This window comes from Misgurnus anguillicaudatus, chromosome 24, assembly GCF_027580225.2.
Source record: "Misgurnus anguillicaudatus chromosome 24, ASM2758022v2, whole genome shotgun sequence".
Taxonomy (NCBI): domain Eukaryota; kingdom Metazoa; phylum Chordata; class Actinopteri; order Cypriniformes; family Cobitidae; genus Misgurnus; species Misgurnus anguillicaudatus.
The window spans coordinates 33,867,276-33,886,931 of record NC_073360.2 but is presented as its reverse complement, the minus strand read 5'-3'; the positions used below and the strand labels follow the sequence as shown (position 1 = coordinate 33,886,931).

Here is a 19,656-nt window from a genome sequence, read left to right as displayed (position 1 = left end):
TAACCATCATCCATTACATGATCTGCAATGCTGATGCTCATCCTCCTCAGAAAGACTTCAAATGCTACAGACTGGAAAACAAAACAATCTTGTCACACCATCAAAACTTCACCGTTTTACCTCAGAACCCAGAAATGTACTACTGCACTGCAACCAATGATGTTGGGACCTCAAAATCTGAACCCATCACACTATTTTACCACAGTTAGTATTAAATACATCATCATACTCATTAATTAAATTATTATTGAACAGTATTTTATCTAGTCAAGATTAATAAAAAAAGCCCAAAAGCTGGTCAAACATTTACTGTGTAGTCAAAGGTCACTGTCATGTCTATCATTTGTCAGTAGTACCAACTTGTTCTTACTGTAATTGCAGGTTTAAACACTTTGGACTTTTCAATGATTATGTCATTTTTGACGGGAATGGCAATTTCTGCAGTCATCTTCTCTGTGGTTTTGTGTTGTCAGGAGTCATACAAAAGGTATCGTCTCCATTCATAACTTTCCTAAAATGTGCAACACTCAACAAAATATTTCTCTCAATAATCGTATAAATGTCTTCATTTCTACTTGAAACATTTTGCATTCAGACATTTTCTATTTTGGCCTTGATTCTTTAATTTTTTTTCTTTAAATCTCTTTTCCAACAGAAAAAAGTGGCATGAAATTGTGGATCCAAACGTAGAAACTACAGTTATTTGGGAGGTTTTTCATGACGAAGAAGTAAGACCCGATAAAGAGTGGAATTATTAACAAATTATGTATCTGCAAAGCTGTTGCATAAAAATGAGAAATGTGACCTTAAACCCCAAGACAAATACCCACAGAGCAATTCACATTTAACGCTTTATTTACAAGCAACTTCTGCTTTATACACTGTCATATAAATAAATAAAGGGAAAAACAGCCCCAATTTATCACTGGGGCATTGAAAAGGTCCTAATACGTACAATTTAGGTACAGATGTGTGTATACCATACATTAGTGCCAATATGTACCTCTGAGGTAGGCTACTAATATGAACTATATAGTACTCTAGGTGGAAATGTGTACTTTATGAAATTGTACCACCCCAGGGCCACCTAGGGATTTTTTTTGACATTTTTTCTTTTAAGAGACATTGTGAAACAGTAACAAAATAACCAATGCTGTTGCATATGTAAATAAAATAATTAAAACAAAATAATATTAAAATTATTAATATTAAAATAATATTAATGATATATTTATCCTTAACACAAAGCACTCAAGGCCATGCCATATAATAAATATAATGTAGTCATTGAGGGGTTGCAGGCACGACTTTTGGTTGCATTAACAATGAAGCAAAGCCTCTTGTATGCTGCCTTACTGCTTACTGTAAATATTAATGTTACTGTAGCTTAACTGTTAAAACATTATGTATGAACACACATGCTGAGTGTATCATTTGGATGTATTCTTGTTTTGGGTAAACATCTGTCAAACAAATTAAGTCTAACTTCTTAATCAAGTTTCGTCTTGGTCATCTCATTGTCTTCCAGAGCTCATTTTTGTTCCCAATAAACTGTGCTGAACACTGTAAAATATGAAAGCCTTGTTAAGTTATGTGTACTTACTCTTTCTATTTAATTAAAAAAATCATGGAAAGTTTTAGATAGTAAACTCATGTTTGTAAGTAACGTAAAGTTACACATTGTCTTAACTACTTGTGAGTTGAAACAAAGCATATCTTTAAGTATATTTAACTCACATTTTAAGGCAGCAGATGAAATTTTGTTTCTACGTTTAACCAGCTTGAAATGTTATTCCACGTGTCAGGATTTTTCTTAGTTTGTGTCAAAATGTTACAACCATTTAGATTAAGATGTATCAGCTTAAATGTCTTTGGAAATCATTCAATTTATTTACATTGTTTTTATGAAATGTTCAACATTATTTGTGTGCTTCATCTCATGTCTCAAGAGAGGACGTGTTTCTGTAGCTCATTGTTAGCAGTGCAAAGATTATGGGTTTTATTTTTTAGTATAGCTTGAATACATTGTAAGTCACTTCAGATAAAAGAGTCTGCTAATGCATTTTGTAAAGTGCTTTTTTCAGGGTTGGCCATTAACACAAAGAGTGAGAATGGCGACCCCTATTGGTTCAGACCAGTAACCGCTATTGTTTACAGTATTTTGGCCCTGTTTGATCTTGTGGGGGTTTCCCTCAGTCTTTAATTTGTATTGTAAATATGTAAGGTGTAAGTACATCCTGGTGGTTTATTTCGCACTTTCTTTGGTTAGTGAAATGTTTCTGTAAGATGTGTTATAAGAATTAAAATGAATATATTTGTCCAAATCCCTCCCTGGTTTACAAGTGGACACAATTTACCACAAATATTATCTAACCTTGTATATGTGTCTGGAAGATCAAAATTAAATCAAAACTTTGTGTTCAATTTAGTGTGATTTTCAGAACGACATTATATGAGGGGAAAATGCTGAGGGAGTTGCTCGTATGACAAAATCATGCAGTCAGTAGTCATGTTAGTTAGAGTAGAGCGTGTTTAGCATTTTCCAAAGCATTGCACTTTAACCAAGTTAATAGAGTGTTAAAGACAGTTCTGCTTATGCCTGCAGTGTTACTGTGTTACAAGTGGAAGCACATAACACCCTTCATGTGCAGTCATGAAAAAATGTACATAAGTAGGCAAAAATAATAAACATGAACAGATAGAATTTCTGTTTCAATTTATTTTCATTTTAATCACACTGCATTTACACCAAGCAGCCATTCATACACATATAAGGGGGGTCTCTATTTTTTTAATAGTTTCGACACAGAAGTACGGTAACCACTAACACAGGAAATGAGCTTCACACACGAATGACAAAAATTAACATATCTCTTTATCTCTAACAGGAATCTGTAATTTTTGCTTATTTCTTTTATGTCTGAGGATAAATGTATGCAAAGATAGCACATTAGAACTACACAAGGGGATATAAGTTCCTCTTTTGTATTTTTGCTGTCATTTGAAAGTGATTTGAACTTTGCTAAGATGCTCACTGAGATCAACGGATTCTGTTTGAAGGTAAAACAACATTTAATCTGATTTTTAACATATTTTTAATTTTTGGGTGAAATGCATTCGGCGGTTTACTAACATGTGGTGCTTTTTTGATTGCAAAACTTGTGTATGACAAGCAGTACGTGCATTTCTCTAAAAACGGCTGAACTTTTTGAACTCATGTTGTTGTTAAAGTGTGAACGTGTTGGTCGAGAAACTTGATGTTAATAGATGTAATAAAAGATAAAGAGGTTATTTATGATTATTAAAAATAATTTGCCTTGACTGAGTAAAAGGCCTCCTTAATTGTTGAATCAACTGTCATTTTTAGGTGAATGAAACGGGTCATGTAAGATAATGAATAAATGATTAAATATTCTAATCAGACATTGCTTGTTTATACTTTCAACATCTTTTGCAAATATTCACAAGTTGTCACACGGTGAATCAAATGAATGAAAGAAACAAGCAGAGGTCCACAGCTGTGATCTTCAGTCATTAACTCAGACATGCAACAACAAGCACCGAATCTGTGCTCTTAAAATAAAACACTTAATGCTCAAAAGAAATAATATAAATGTGTTTATTTTATTAGTTACTGAATATACTCTACAGACAGATGATGTTTCCAGAATCAATTCCTCTCTTTTTGATTGGTATGTATTTTGTGAATTATATAAAGTGCATTCAGAAAGTATTCAGACCACCATCCATTTATCAATGTTATTATGTTGCAGTCTGATACTACAATCGTTTGAATTAGTATTTTTTCCCATTCATCTACACTCGCTAACCCATAAAACAAAAACAGAATTTAAAAATTTTCTATTAATATTTAAAAAAATTAACAACTGAAATATCACATTTACATAAGCATTCATACAAGATGCACAAGAAGATCTAAAAGATGTAAAATAAATGTTATTAACTTTAACAGGAGATACAAACATAGATATATACAAACGTAGATGGTTTCAGCAGTAACAACATAAACAAACGGCTTTCGTGAAACAAACATAACTTTTAATAAACTTTCACAAAGAATCAATAACAACAGAATCATTTTAGAGTTATTTATTTCTGATAACAAGCAAAATAAATAACAAGTAGTTTACATTAGTAAAATCATAGCTAAAGCGTATCAAAAACTACATTAGGCTAATATAAATGTATAAAATGTGTACTATATAATGTATAAAATGTTAATTACAGATCGGCTGCCAAACCTCCCTTACAAAAAATTAACCATGTTTTTTTTTGTGGTAAAAGTATAGTAACCATGTTTTTGGTGTATTGATTACTATCAGCAGTACTGTACTGTACTGTACTACAGTAACTATGGTGTTTGGTTTTTGAAAACCATGGTTCTGTTGTGGTAACCGTGGTTTTACTACAGTAACCAGTAGTAAAACAATGGTAAATTTTTGTAAGAGCTACATTCACGTCTCCCCTCAACTTTAAGAAACCAAAACATTTGTTATTTTTAACGATGTATTTGTTCTAGTGTTCAGTTTAGTCACTAGTCAGACCATTAAAGGGATAGTTCCCCTTAAAATGAAAATTCTGTCATCATTTTCACATCCTCATGTTGTTCTAAACCTGTATGAATTTCTTTTTTTCTGATAAACACAAAATAAGATATTTTGAGAAATGATGGTAAACACACAGCAGATAGTGACCATTGACTTCCATAGTAGGAAAAATGAAGTATTGTGATAAATGATGAAGAAATTAAGAAAATATTTTGATTAATGATGGTAAGCACGCAGTTGATGGTACCCATTAAATTCCATCATATTTTTTATTCCTAATGTGGAAGTCAATGGTCACTACAGAGACATAGCGCAGCGCGTCATAACCTACAACCATGCCCACCGGGGGGGGGGGGGGGATACAATCCATTCGTCTAGATTGACTTTGTGTTGCGTCTCCTTGTCATTTCTGGCTTATAACAAAAAAAAAAAACAGAATTATGCCTAAAAGCTGTTGTGTGACAATATGTACATCTAACATGCCAAAAAAAAACAGAAATAATCTCTACAAGCTGTCAACCCCAAAAATCGAGCGTTTAAAGACACAAAAGTGGAAAAAGGCAACTTTTCATAGTACTACTATTAGTAGAACTGCGCCCACTAGAGGGAAACGTAGTCGGCGATACACTTTTTCTCTTTAAAGGCTGAGTTTTACGGCTCGACAGCTTATACAAACTTATATCTGGGTTTTTTGGCTTGTTAGCTGTACATCTTGTCACACAGCAGCTTTTAGGCATTATTCTGTTTTTTGATATAAGCCAGAAATGACAAGGAGACGGCCTCTTGCAATACAAAGTCAATGGATTGAATGGATTGAAACGGTTGGATTGTTTCCCCCGGTGGGCGTGGTTTTCAAATTAGCATAAATGCGTTCTGTCTCTATCTCCTGTGTGTTTACCATCATTTCTCAAAATATCTTCTTTTGTGTTCATCAGAAAAAAACAAATTCATACAGGTTTAAATCAACATAAGGATGAGAAAATGATGACAGAATTTTCATTTAAAGGTGAACTATCACTTTAAACAAACAGAGACCGGAAATTAAGTTTCGCCCACACGCGTAACCACGACACTGCAGACGAAACCGTCTATAGATTATTTTGTTTTCATTTTTAACATATATAATTATAGTTTATACACAACATTTAAAAAGTCTACACAAAAGGCTACACAATCAACAGGAACATATTAGTTTATTTCAAAATGCATACTGACTGAAGCTGTGATCTTTCTTAATTTGGCCTGGGAAGTTGGCATTGGTAGTCCCCCTACGTATACAGCTAAAATCTTTTTATAACAACTCTGCAAGAAGTGATTAAAAAGGGACATTGTGAGTTTACTCTTGTGCTCAGTTGTACAGTATCCAGCACTTACAACTCCAATCATACCAACCACAGAATTTAAAGCATTAACAAACACAACATTTTAGCTAACATGATTTTCCCAGCAGGGATCATTGTCTAAACTAGCTGCAATTCAATAGGTGTCTGTAGAGAATGTTAGTGTTTTATTTGCGCATGCACCAGCTGGTGGTTCACATGAGTCACTGTCATCAGAAACAAGAAGTACTTTACAGTCAAGCAGTGCTTGAAAATAAGTGTTATTATGCCAGTGAAAAAATATTGTAATCTTGAAAGTATTACAATTTTGAACAAAATATAACTCTTATTAACTGTTACTGTTACTAAAATGTTACTATGTTTCTTTCTGTAACTGTAACCAGTGTTGGGAGTTTACGCATTACAAGTACATGCATTACGTAATAATATTACTAAAGAAACGAGAAAAGTAACGCATTACTTTTTAAATGTACACATTAATATTTAAGGTACTTTTTCAAAAAAGTAAATGCAAGAGTTTTTTTAGTTAAATTAATTTGATAAAAAATATGTACTGAATTAAAGTAAACTTAGTCACATTATGCACTATATGTGTACACGCTGAACAGTTTGAGTCAGAAAGTGAGATGGCAGGCCAGAGCTTGACAACATTTTTGTGATGAACTTTTCAGAAATAAAAAACACCTGCAAGGCCTGAAAGAGATCAAGCCTCAGCCAAGAAAAAGTAATGGAAAAGTAACTAAAAAGTAACGTAAGCATTACTTTCCATGAAAAGTTTATTATCAATGTCTCTACCATGGCAAGAGTTCATTACTTTCTCAATACACATTTAAGTTGTTCAGTGGTGTGTTTCTGGAAAATGAAGAAGTGACATCATATCTCAAAATAGCTTATTTATATTTGGCACCGTTTGTTTTTTTACACTAAGTGCATAGACACTTCGCTTATGTCCGCTGATTTTAAACCTCAGTAACCTCAATGTTTCTCCACCATACATGAGTTGGCATGGGCAACAACACTTAAGATGCCTTAAGATGCCTTCAATTTCTCTTGATTGTTGCTGAGACGTTACACCTTGATTGGAGTTAAATTGATTGGAGATGATTTAGAAAGGCACACAGCTCTCTATAACAGCTGACAATGCAGTATCAGAGCAAAAACCAAACCATGAGGACAAAGGGGCTTATGACCGGGTGTAGGCCAACACAGTGTGATTTCAGCAGTGTTTTGAATAAATGGCAACTTATACTGTCTGAGTAAATCGAATGTGATGTTAATCAGTAACTAATCAATTCAGTCATGCCTCCTGAAGAACTACGATTAAGTAACTACTAATTCCGCTTCAGGAGGAATAACTATTAAGTAACTATTAATGAGTGATACTCAGTATCAGGTTATGGCCTGTCTTCTTCTTTACTACTAATGTTAGTTGATTTACTTAGATGGAGCCATGACCTGCCATACCTCATGTATGTTTATGGCCTTATATATATTTTGTGTGTCTGTTTTTACTCAAGATATTTCACATCACTATTATAAAGTGATGACAAAGAATTCTGTATTTAAGGCAATGATCAAAGAATTACTTTGAACCCATTGATAATTAATGTAGAATTACCACATCATTATCTAGGAATTACTAACCTGGAAGAGTATTCTAAAGTGAAAACAATAGCCTATTTCACACAGTAATTCTAGTAAATTACCATGAATTTACCAGAATGAATTTACCATTAAAGACAAAAATGTGCTGTTCACACATGCAGCGATGTTCCGTCTTTTTACCAGTAAGATATCATTCACACATCAGTACCGGTAAACTCGGAGAGAAAGCGGAAGTTACCTGTGGCGAGCGGCCGGCGAGCTCTGTGTCATATTTGTAAACAATGGCGGGTTATGACTTAATATCCACGGTCAGTATTTTGTTGTTTTCACATCTGTGGTAAATGGTCGCAAAGTTGCTCGTGACCAAACAACATTGCATTACGCAACGTCAAACGGAACCTGCATTTGCACATTAGGCTTCACGGAGGGTGTGCTAAGGACGTCGGCAATTTGGCAAATAGATGCTAAGCGGTTTTAAACAACTTTGGTGAAGAAATGTGGATGTTAACTTCAGGTGTGCTTGACTTTTAAGCAGCGGGGGTAAACGCGCATCTGTATAAAACGTTTGATTGGCCCGATCTGTCAGCGCAGTAAGACGTCGTCTGTTCTAAATGCCGGTAATCCTATATTTTTCGTTCACACATAGCGCTTACCGGTAAATTACTAGTAATCTTACAACCTGTATTACTGGTAAATTGGGAGCACTGATTTACCGGAAAGGTTCTGTTCACACATGATCTGTTAACTGCAATTTACCAGTAAATTACCAGTAAAGACTGTATGTGTGAAAGGGACTTATGGGAACCCATTGACAATTAAGAATTACCACATAATTCTCAAAGAATTACTTCAAACCCACTATTAACCCATTTGCGCCTGATGCTGCGTGCACCAGCATTAGATGTAATGTTTCGGCGCGCAGAATCAGGCAAGTAATTATTTGAGAATTATGTGGTAATTCTACAATAATAAGAATTGCAATAAACATTTATTGCAGCTTTGAGACGCAACTTTCTTGTACTTTTACAGTTCATTAATGTGGTATCTACAGTGTTTGGTTTAAGTGTCGACAGCGCATTGTTAAAATCCGAGAGCGATGCACCTCTCCGCTAACAGTTGGAAATCCCCAGTCCCATCTCTCTTACAATGCGGGAGATATTACAAAACTCACAGATATTACATGTGTGTGCTCAAACTTTAACCTGAATGTGATCAGTATAGTAGGCATAAAACTAAGTAAATCAATTAACATTAGTAGTACAGAAGAAGACAGGCCATAACCTGATACTGAGCATCACATTTCATTAATAGTTACTTAAAGGTTATTCCTCCTGAAGCGGAAATAGTAGTTACTTAATCGTAGTTCTTCAGGAGGCATGACTGAATTGATTAGTTACTGGTTAACTAATAGTTACTTAACATAATTAAAAACCGCTATGACATGATTAGTTAACACATATTCCTTAGTAGTTAATAGTAGTGACTTGAGTGTTAATGAAGAACTAATGATTAATTCTGCAGTAATTCCTAGTTATACAGTAAGTAAGACAGTATTCTGAAGTGTTACCAAATCATCCTTTAATAATCCCTGACCACATAACAGAAATTTGTTCCATCTCCACATAGGATTCCTGGAGCTTCTTAATCTGTGATGTTTGGAATGTGTACATTTTAATTGCAGTTTTATCTTTTTAATAAATGTCCAGATATTTCTAAAACTCTGTTTTCACTTTTTAATTATGGGGTGAGTGTAGATTAATTTTAACAATTGTACTATCACGCTGCAACATAAAAAAGGGTTAAAAGTGAAGTGGGTTTGAATACTTTCTGAATGCACTGTACAACTTCATCTTAGTTTATTGGTATATAATGCATCTTTAACCTGACATGAAAATGTTTTCCCTGCAGTTCTTGTGTTCAGTTCCTCAACTGATTCAACTAAACCTTTAATAAACGTTCCCGAACCAGAACAAACAAAATCTGAAGGATCATGTGTCACCATCTCCTGTACTTATGATCCAGGACAGGATGAAACCTTGAAACTTCTCTGGTTTAAGAATCCAGTATATGATCAAAAGGAAAAATGCTTTATTGGGAGTATTGTATATAGCAACACAGATGATCGTCCCCAGTCAGCAGGTTACTCGAGTAGAGTCGAATACATCACTGATAAAACAGAAAACCCCACAAACTCTTGGTTGAAATGTGATTTAAGAATCAATGATCTACAGAAGACAGACAGTGGATATTATGGCTTTAGAATCATTGGCTCAGACACACACAAGTACATAAGCACAAATATCAGTCTCACAGTTACAGGTGAGCAAGGATTTATTTGACTGACATTCATTATTTGTTTTCGGAGTACCATTTATATTATAAAATATTCCACATTTTTCAAATGAAAATCGAGTATTTAAATGAAAAGTTTACTTAAAATGAAAAATTCTGTCACATATTTTTAATTTATTTATGTCATCTGTATGATGTTGTTTTTGTAAAGTATCTTTATGCTGTATTTAGATATTACTTTAAGATTGTTAGATTTAGATTATTCATTTATTCAATAACCCTTCACTCCATATTTTTTTCGTGATATCAGACAATCCTTGTAAGGTGAACATTGATTCATCAGAGATGAAGTATTCAGTCAAAGAGTCAGATGAATTTACTGTTCGCTGTTCAACCTCTTTTTCCTGCTCATCTCATCCTGAGTGGATTCTCCATAAACCAGGACAAGAACCAGAAAGAGTGACGTCATCAAATAATAGATTCACACGGGATAAAGAGGAAAAAGAAGGCAAAAAGATCACCAGACTGAAATTCAATCCAACATGGGAAGATGACAACATGATCTTATCTTGTCGTCCAGAAAAAAATCAGGACAGCTGTCTCACTAGAAATATCACTCTGTCTGTTGAATGTGAGTGTGTGTGATTTACTGTTAACTATATCCTATATCCATATCTATTCACAAAATAATCATAAAGATCACATTAATCTGTCTACTTTAACTCTGTTTTTGTTTCTAGACGCACCAAAGGAAGTAAAAGCAACAGTGAGCTCTTATAATGTAAAAGAAGGAGATTCTGTTACTCTCTCCTGCACCTCTAGAGGTCGCCCTAATCCATCCATCTCATGGTTCAAAGAAGAGAAGGAAATATCACAATTGGATGAGGGGAAACTAATAAATGTTAATCCAGAAAACAGTGGACAATACTACTGCAAAGCTGAAAACAAGCATGGAAAAGCAGAATCAAATAAAATTTCTATCAATGTTAAGTGTAAGTCTGGATTTAACTGAGTTTTAAGTAGTAATATGTATAATTATATTGTTCTCATTTGTTGTATCTTCAACAACGATTATTAATTATATCTCTCATATAATAATAACATTCATTTCTTGTGTCTGTTCATTGCATTTTTCAGATGGTCCAAAAGAGGTCAGTGTGACACCTGATGTTAACATTAATGACCTCAAAGAGGGAGATAAGCTGAAACTGACGTGTTCAGTGGGGGACAGTAACCCAGGAGTCAATTGGTTTCAATGGCATAGGGATTATTCCCAGTTCTGGCAACAAACTCAGACATTTACCATCAGTGGAGTTACACCAGAACACAAGGGCTCTTACTACTGCAAAGCAGGGAATGGAATAAAAACAAAACAATCGAATGGTCTCTATGTATCTGTAAAGTGTAAGTAAGATTTTATTATTTTTACTAATTTATTTTGAATGTATTATTATTTTAAATAGGATCTGAATAGTCATGTAACCTGCATGAATATATTTGATATTGAATTTATCAATAACACCTCTATGTGCCTGCAAGTGCTGTTTATTTATTGACTTATTTCTTACAGATTCACCACGCCAAATTAAAATAGTGGGTGAATCAGTAAAAGTGGGCTCCAGGCTACATCTAACATGTTCAGCTGATGCAAACCCTTCACCATCCTCATACACTTGGAAACACAAACCTGCAGTGATGTCTGAAACATCTCCTCTCACATTCCCAATAACATCTAATGTGTTAAACATTGATAGTGTGACCACTGAACATTCAGGGATGTACACATGTTATGTTAGCAATGGTATTGGTAGAAAAGCTGAATCCATTAATGTTGATGTTCTTTGTAAGTCTATTTGTTCAGACTTTTCACTGTTACAGCAAATAAGGATGCGTTTTTATGTTCAGAAATGCCATATTTTGCTTTTTCTACACGACTTGCTTCAAGATCAACGTTAATTTCTACAAGCATATGATTTAAACATTTTACAAATATAAGAATTTTGCAAATACACCACTAATACACATTGCATGCTTCTTAAACTATATAGATCCCCCTTCTACACCTGAGTTGACCATACAGAGTATAGTGAGAGAATATGATGTGATCGCAATAATCTGCAAAGTGCAAAGTTTTCCTGAATCACAGCTGACAGTGACCGGACCCTCAGATCTCAAAAACATTCCTACGAGTCGAATGAACAGCACTGAATCTAAAAACATGTTAAAAATCTACCTGAATATAACTGAGTCAGATGCAGGTGTGTACAGGTGCACGGCAAAAAATACAGAGGGAACAAAAAACATTGAAAAACAGCTGCAGGTGTTGCGTAAGTATTATAATCACTTGATATTATGTGTCTGCCCTAACAAAATAATTCAAACAGTTTAAGGGGCAATGCATTGAGTTAAAATTTGTTTATTTAAACCAATGACTGATAGTTACTGAATTATACAGAGAGACTACGTAATTTGATATAAAAGTATTACCTCAACTTACAAATGGTGAATTTAATTCCCTGATTTTCCACTCAGATGCACCTAAAAATGTTAACGTGAGTTCTGATGGGGATCAGACGATAGGACACAAGCTGACTCTTACATGTAACTCTCGATATAATCCAACATCATCCTCTTATGAGTGGAAGAAACTAATCAATGGAGAATTAAAGACAGTTGGGAAATCACAAGAACTCCACTTTCATTCCCTAAACATCAGTGACTCTGGTCAATACATCTGTGTTGCTGGGAATAACATCGGAAAAGCAGAATCTCCACCAGTTTATATCAAGGTGAAATGTAAGTAGTCTTTATTTTACACAAGGTCAATAAATGCTGCATAACATTTACAGTTTGTATAGCATCTTTAGGCTTATCCAGTTTTCGACTGCTTCACTGTCATAAATTATATGCCATGTATAAATGTTGATTATGTCTATTTTCTTCAGATATCCAAAAAGTAACCATCATCCATAACATGACAGCTCAGAGGAATTGGGAGCATCCAGTCTATCTGATCTGCAATGCTGATGCTCATCCTCCTCCGAAAGTATTCAAGTGGTACAGACTGGAAAACAAAACAGTCTTGTCCAACCATCAAAACTTTACCGTTCTACCTCAGAACCCAGGAATGTACTACTGCACCGCAACCAATGATGTTGGGACCTCACAATCTCAGCCCATCACGTTATTTGTCCACAGTTAGTATGAAATATTAAGCTAGTAATAATTAAAGGTGCAGTGTGTAATTTTTAGAAGGATCTCTTGACAGAAATGCAAAATAATATACAAAACTATATTATCAGGGGTGTATAAAGACCTTTCATAATAAACCGTTATGTGTTTATTGCCTTATGAGACGTTTTTATATATGTACACAGAGGGTCCCCTTACGTGGAAGTCGCCATTTTGTGCCGCCATGTTTCTACAGAAGCCCTTAACGGACAAACTTTTTTTAACTAAGTTGTCTATGACGATAACATGTTTTTGTGATGGCAGCTACCGTAGCTTTTCTATGCGTTTCAAAAGCGAGGAGTGAGCAGTGGACTGAGCCATTGGTTGCAATTCGCAACCTCACCACTAGATGCTACTAAAATTTACACACCGCACCTTTAACAAGAAATGATAAGCCACTAATCTGTTCATAAGGTCAAAATGAGGGCTGGAGCTTACAAATGCACTCTTAAAAATACAGGTGCTTAAAGATGTAATATAGGAACCATTTTGGCTGAATGGTTCCATAAAGAACCTTTAACATCCAAAGAACCTTTTTGTTTTATTATTAAACATATTTTAAAAAAGTATGAAAGAAAAGTTTTTTCTATGGCATCACTGTGAAGAACCTTTTTAAGCACCTTTATTTTTAAAGAGTTTGTTGTGGGTCTGTTTGCGAGATTGTGCCTATAATGTATAATGTTTTTCTCTAAATGTAGGCAGACTTACCCTGTTCTTGGTTATTTTCTCCATCATTCTGCTGCTGATTCTCATTGCTCTGGCCCTCTTTTTGATACGCAGGTACATTCCTCTTTTATACTATACATTAGTTGCAAAGGGACTTTATGTTGCTAAATTAACATTTAAAGGATTTGTCCATTTTCTTGGAAAAATCCAGATGGTTTACTCACCACCATGTCATCCAGGGTGTTGATGTCTTTCTTTGTTCAGTCGAGAGGGAATTGTGTTTTTTGAGGAAAGCATTCCAGGATTTTTCTCATTTTGGTGGACTTTGATTGACCCCAACACTTAACTCAACACTTCAAAGTTTTTTCAACGGAGTTTCAAAGTACTCTAAAAGATCCCAAACGAGGCATAAGGGTCTTATCTAGCGAAACGATTGTCATTTTCGACAAGAAAAAAATTCACTTTTAAACCACAACTTCTTGTCTATCTCCGGTCCTGTGATGCGCCAGAGTGACCTCCAGGGCCGGAGTGGGACTCATTTTCAGCCCTGGAGTTTCATGCCTTAGACCGGCCCACTTTAGTTCACGACTGACTATTAAAATAATATCTTTAAACCCTCAGTAGTATAAGTCTGCAGTAGTGCACTGTTCTCTGCAGCCTTGCAATTCACTATATTTTTCAAATATATAATTTCATATTCTGTGCAAATGCAGTAAACAATTATAATTTTTGCCATAATCATGCAGCTCTACCATAAGACCATAATATTACTAAAGTAAACTTATTCAAAAACTAAAGGAAACAAATGTGTTTGTATTTTCTTCTATATTTCTATTTCTAAAAAATGGTGAGTCTTGAGATTTACTGTTGGGTTGATAACGTTTGGAAACCCCTGATATACAATACACAAGCAAAATTTATCAAGTATGCATTGGAAACAAATGGAAATAATCTGTATCTTTTTTTAGTACTTAGATCATGTCTATTGCTAAATAATGTAGGCCTACATTGTGTTAAAAAAAAGAAAACATCATGGATATACTTTTGAAACTAATGAGTTTTGCATCAAATAGATTTTTGTTCCTCTTGCAATAAACGATGAATAATGACTATTCATAGAGAATTCATCTATGACTTGGATAAAAAAAATACGTTTAGAGGCCAGCCCGTTTGTATTAAGACGTGCTCAAGTTTATTTAAAATATAATAGACGCGCGGCCGGCAAGGGCACTCAAAAGACGCGCTCAAGTTTATTTAAAATATAGACGCGCGGCCGGCAAGCGCACTCAAAAGACGCGCTCAAGTTTATTTAAAATATAGATGCGCGGCCGGCAAGCGCACTCAAAAGACGCGCTCAAGTTTATTTAAAATATAATAGACGCGCGGCCGGCAAGCGCACTCAAAAGACGCGCTCAAGTTTATTTTAAATATAGACGCGCGGCCGGCAAGCGCACTCAATATAGACGCGTCTGAAACAAAACTCGTGTTCAAGTAAGCGCTTTGAAAACCAGAAGACAGCGGCACGTCCTGCGTTTCCCATGCGTTTTAGATGTCAATGAACCCTAATGCAAGAATTCTTCCAATAAGTGGTCGGGACTCGGGACACAATCAACTTGTGCATAAGCGGCGGGGACATCTCTCACCCGCAAATACGTGTCATCCCGGTGGCATGACAACACCGGCCCTCGTGGCCAAAAAAAACAGACCGGCCCACCGGGAATCCTCCCGGTTCTCCCTATGGCCAATCCGGGCCTGGTGACCTCACGTAATTGCGTAATGATGTGGAAAGGTTATGCGTTACATATATGAAACGCACATTTGCGGAGCATTTTAAACAATAAACTGACACAAAAACATTTATTAGTATCATTCCACATACAACAATGTCGGAATGCTCCTCTTTCTTCACACTTGTAAACACTGGGGCATAGTTTCGCATACATCATCTGTGAGCTCTTGACGTGATAACGGATTGCACGAGGTCGCGCTGGCGCATCACAAAGTTGTGGTTTAAAAGTGCATCTTTTTTATTTTTCTTGTCAAAAACGACAATCGTTTCACTAGATAAGAACCTTATGCCTCGTTTGGGATCGTTTAGTGTCCTTTGAAACTCCGTTGAAATAAAACGTTAAGTGTTCAGTTTAGTGTTAAGTGTTGGGGTCCAATAAAGTCCATTAAAATGAGAAAAATCCTAAAATGTTTTCCTAAAAAAATATAATTTATTCTTGACTGAACAAAGAAAGACATCAACCTTTTGGATGACATGTTGGTGAATAAATTATCTGGATTTTTTTTAAAGAAACCTAATTCAGTTACGTTTCAGTAGGTCGGTTTGTTATTGATTTTTGTTTGTGGCTCACAGACGTTTAGCTGATGCTTTTTTCTTTGGCAGAGAAATCATCAAGGCAAGATTAGATCAACAGAATGGAGCCGATAATCCATTGCATTTTATCCCAATGTTCCTGTCACGCTCTTCCACAGTGACAAACTTGCTTTTATTGGTTATTTTACTTCTGTTTGCATGAACAGCTAAGCTATTTACAGAAAATAATCTTTGTATTGAAAATAAGATGCACAAAAATGTATCTTTCTGTTTAAAAGTTCATATCTAAGTTTTGTTCGGTGTACACACAGGGATCTCAAAATAATACCCGGGAGAATCTGTCGATGACTGGGATTTCTGATCCAAACCATGGAAGGACTGTCTACTCGGAGATAGCACTCCATTCGCAAGATCCTGCAAGAACACAGGTTCCTGGTGCAAGGTAAAATCCGCTGGAATAATCATTTAAGGGTTTAATATTCCACTTTATGTCATTTATCTTTGTATTTTAAGGCCAGTATCCAATAACCAAAAACAAAAAGTGGCTAAAGTGAAACAGGTGAGTGAATGATTTCCATTAAATAACAGGAGTGTCAATACCAAATCAGATAACGGAGTACAGTATGCTAGCAAGTCCATGTCTTTTTTATTCATAGGGAAACCCTAAAAAACAAGACAACGGGGACAACAATTCACTGAACTATGCTACATTGGAGTTTATGGGGAAAAATGAACCAGCAAAAGGGTAAACGCAAATTTTACATACGGGATAATGTATAGGCAGTCGGTTTTTATCGCAGAAATAAGCCCAGACAGTGTGCCTGTACATTATCCTGCTTATTACATGGCTTTTTACCGTATAAGTAAGGTAAGGAATATTAAATATTGATTTGAAATATTTTATTTGCACATTTTTAACAAACGCAGACCTTTCGCAAGGAAGTTCAAATGTCACAAATACACTATTTGGTTGAATTATTTGTTACAATAATGTCAATAAAATCAGTGGGGGCTCGTGACTGCTCATCCAAGGGACGCAAATTCAAAATAAGTCTGAAGTGATGTGTGTTGCTTGTGTTTTCAAAATATGTGTTTGTTGCGTCATGTGAACCATGTACGTGTTTTGTCAAAATAAGTGCCGGCTGCACGCATGTCGAAACCATTTGTGATAAAAAAGACGCTCACGTTCACAAAATACACATAAGACACTCCCTTAACAGTAAACTGTACGCATAAGATTATGCGAGTATCTGGCAAACGCAAGCGTCTCTTTTATCATGGACCCTTTGGATGTGTCTGCGGCGGGTACTTATTTTGACAAGACACGTGATGAACATACACGCACTTGAAGCGCAAAACACATATTTTGAAATGACGAACCACAAACATGACGGGCTACATACCTCTTGTGATTTACTTTGCATTGTGCGCCCTCAAAAAAAAAGTCACTTGCCGCCACTGGTTAAAATAATATATTTTAATTTTTTGTGATATTAAACTGTACCTGTCAAAATGATTTGCAGCATCCGGGTTACCTTGTGTTATTTTAAACTGTTGTTATCTGGGAATGAGAAACCTGCAAATATCACGACTGACCAATCAGAATCAAGCTATTAATTATAGTAAAATATCAGACTACTGGTAAAAATTTGCAAGTCACACAATTTGCATTTACAGTAGGATGGGTTTCCCGGACAGGGTTTATCAGTCACAGACTAAAATGCATGTTTGAGCTGGTTTAAAACATCCTGCATTGACACAGCTTAACATATATCACTGCCATTGTTTTGTCTCAAGATGCACACCAATAATGTTTTTGTAAAGTTTGTTTTTAAAAAAAATACTTAAATGTCCTCATATAACTACGGCCTAGTCATGGACTAAACTAAACCCTGTATGGTAAACTGATCCTGGATCTTATATACCAACTCGGTAGCACTTTATTTTACAGTACAGTGCGTGTACTTACCTTGAACATATATGGTAAATAAGTTGTACTTACCGACAGATGCGTGGTACTTACTTTTGGGTATCTACATGGTAATTAACTGGTATCATTGCTGTTTGCTAGTGGTGCATGCTTGGTGGTTGTTATGTGACTCTAGATGAGTGCTGGGTAATAACAGATACATACTTGTTATAGTGTAAGATATAGCATCATATACTGTACATGTCACTGTGAGGCAAACCAAACCATTGACTATCATAAGCATTAACTACTGGGTACATTCACTAGTACACACTTATTGTGTATACAATCTGTAAGTACAGTAGTGTTTCATATTAGTTTTCATATATGTACGCTATAAATCCCTGTCATTTACCCTAACTTACCTGTAAATACTAAATATTTATATTGTACATTTATTTGTAAGTACAGTAATGTTTCTTGTTAGTTAAAGTATACCTACACTATAAGTATGTATCTGTTATTATTACATAGTACTTATCTAGAGTTACATTAAAAACTCCCAAGTATGTACCACTGGTAAGTACCGTAATGATACCCTTAATTACCATGTAGATACCTAGATACCTAAAAGTAAGTACCACGCATTTGTCGGTGGGTGCAACTTATTTGCCATATATGTACAAGGTGTACTGTTAAATAAAGTGCTACCACTAACTCCATAATTTACTGTAAAGACATTTTGTGTTTCATGTTTTTTAAAGCAAAAAAGTTGACCTTATTGATTTCACATGGTTGTTTCTTCAGAGCATCTGAAAATACTGGTTTAGCGGTCTACGCCAAGGTGGAAAAGAAAAAACAAACAAAGGTAACGCTACTGTAACCTGCATACTGTACAGCATAAAAATTATATTACATTAAGATATGTTTGCATGTTACTTACCAATTAAGTGAAACTATTTCAATTTGATTTTCTACATTATGTCGACCTATTACAAGGAAAAACTTGCATAATTAAGTTCATTAAATGTCACGCTGAATTTTTTGTTTTTACAGTGTTTAATCTGGCTGTTTAATTATTTTTTCTTCCCAGAATACTGAGCCAGAGCAAGATTATGAGAACGTTTCTTCTGCATGTGCCCCAAAACTTCAGTTCAATAATTTTGACTGGGAGTCAGATACCAGCGAAGAAGATGACATAAATTACACCATCGTGTCTTGTCGTGCTAAGCCCGGTCTCAGAGGACCCAAACCCGAACAGGAGAGTGATTCGAGTACTAGTTCTGATGAAGACAGCACCGTATATTCAGCCATAAAAAAATAAAAGCCAGGTGGACATGGTGATGTATATTATTTTATATCTGAAAGATGTGGCAAGCGTGATGTAAAATTAAATAGTTTGTTCGAACACAATCTCACTGCAATTCATAAGTATTTGACGAGGAGGCTAATTTCTATGATCACATACTCTTTAATATGATCTGTTTTTGTCCCAGTGCTATTGGGTTCAATGACAGGGCTTCAGTATTTTAAATTACCCACATCATAAAATAGTTACAAACTCACGGGTTCAGACCACTTATTCATTTGTCAAAGCACTTCTTTTAATCTTTTAAAATTCTTTCAATTCTTTTACATTTTTCAGTTTAAGTTGAACAAATTCACATTTGGAGATTTTATAAACAAATCCAAATGAATTCAGCAAACCATGTCATGACAACA

General features: G+C 35.1%; 1 protein-coding gene across 3 annotated transcripts in view; it reads left to right on the top strand.

Moving 5' to 3' along the window:
* Positions 1 to 19,536, top strand: part of LOC129438462 (B-cell receptor CD22) — a 28,005-nt gene extending 8,469 nt beyond the window's left edge. Inside the window, exons 1-17 of one of the 3 annotated variants that reach the window (XM_073863438.1) lie at positions 2,821 to 3,060; positions 3,632 to 3,692; positions 9,422 to 9,832; positions 10,116 to 10,436; positions 10,546 to 10,797; positions 10,943 to 11,209; positions 11,376 to 11,648; positions 11,854 to 12,132; positions 12,338 to 12,601; positions 12,751 to 13,002; positions 13,735 to 13,816; positions 16,095 to 16,203; positions 16,337 to 16,467; positions 16,539 to 16,584; positions 16,682 to 16,770; positions 18,742 to 18,802; positions 19,028 to 19,536. In XM_073863438.1, the coding sequence (XP_073719539.1) occupies positions 3,028 to 3,060; positions 3,632 to 3,692; positions 9,422 to 9,832; positions 10,116 to 10,436; positions 10,546 to 10,797; positions 10,943 to 11,209; positions 11,376 to 11,648; positions 11,854 to 12,132; positions 12,338 to 12,601; positions 12,751 to 13,002; positions 13,735 to 13,816; positions 16,095 to 16,203; positions 16,337 to 16,467; positions 16,539 to 16,584; positions 16,682 to 16,770; positions 18,742 to 18,802; positions 19,028 to 19,258 (3,162 nt within the window). In that variant the 5' untranslated portion in view covers positions 2,821 to 3,027 and the 3' untranslated portion in view covers positions 19,259 to 19,536. Of the gene's footprint in view, positions 1 to 2,820; positions 3,061 to 3,631; positions 3,693 to 9,421; positions 9,833 to 10,115; positions 10,437 to 10,545; positions 10,798 to 10,942; positions 11,210 to 11,375; positions 11,649 to 11,853; positions 12,133 to 12,337; positions 12,602 to 12,750; positions 13,003 to 13,734; positions 13,817 to 16,094; positions 16,204 to 16,336; positions 16,468 to 16,538; positions 16,585 to 16,681; positions 16,771 to 18,741; positions 18,803 to 19,027 lie in introns of those variants that run through there. The other 2 variants (XM_073863439.1, XM_073863437.1) reach the window with 2 other exon arrangements.
* The last annotated feature ends 120 nt before the right edge of the window (positions 19,537 to 19,656 follow it).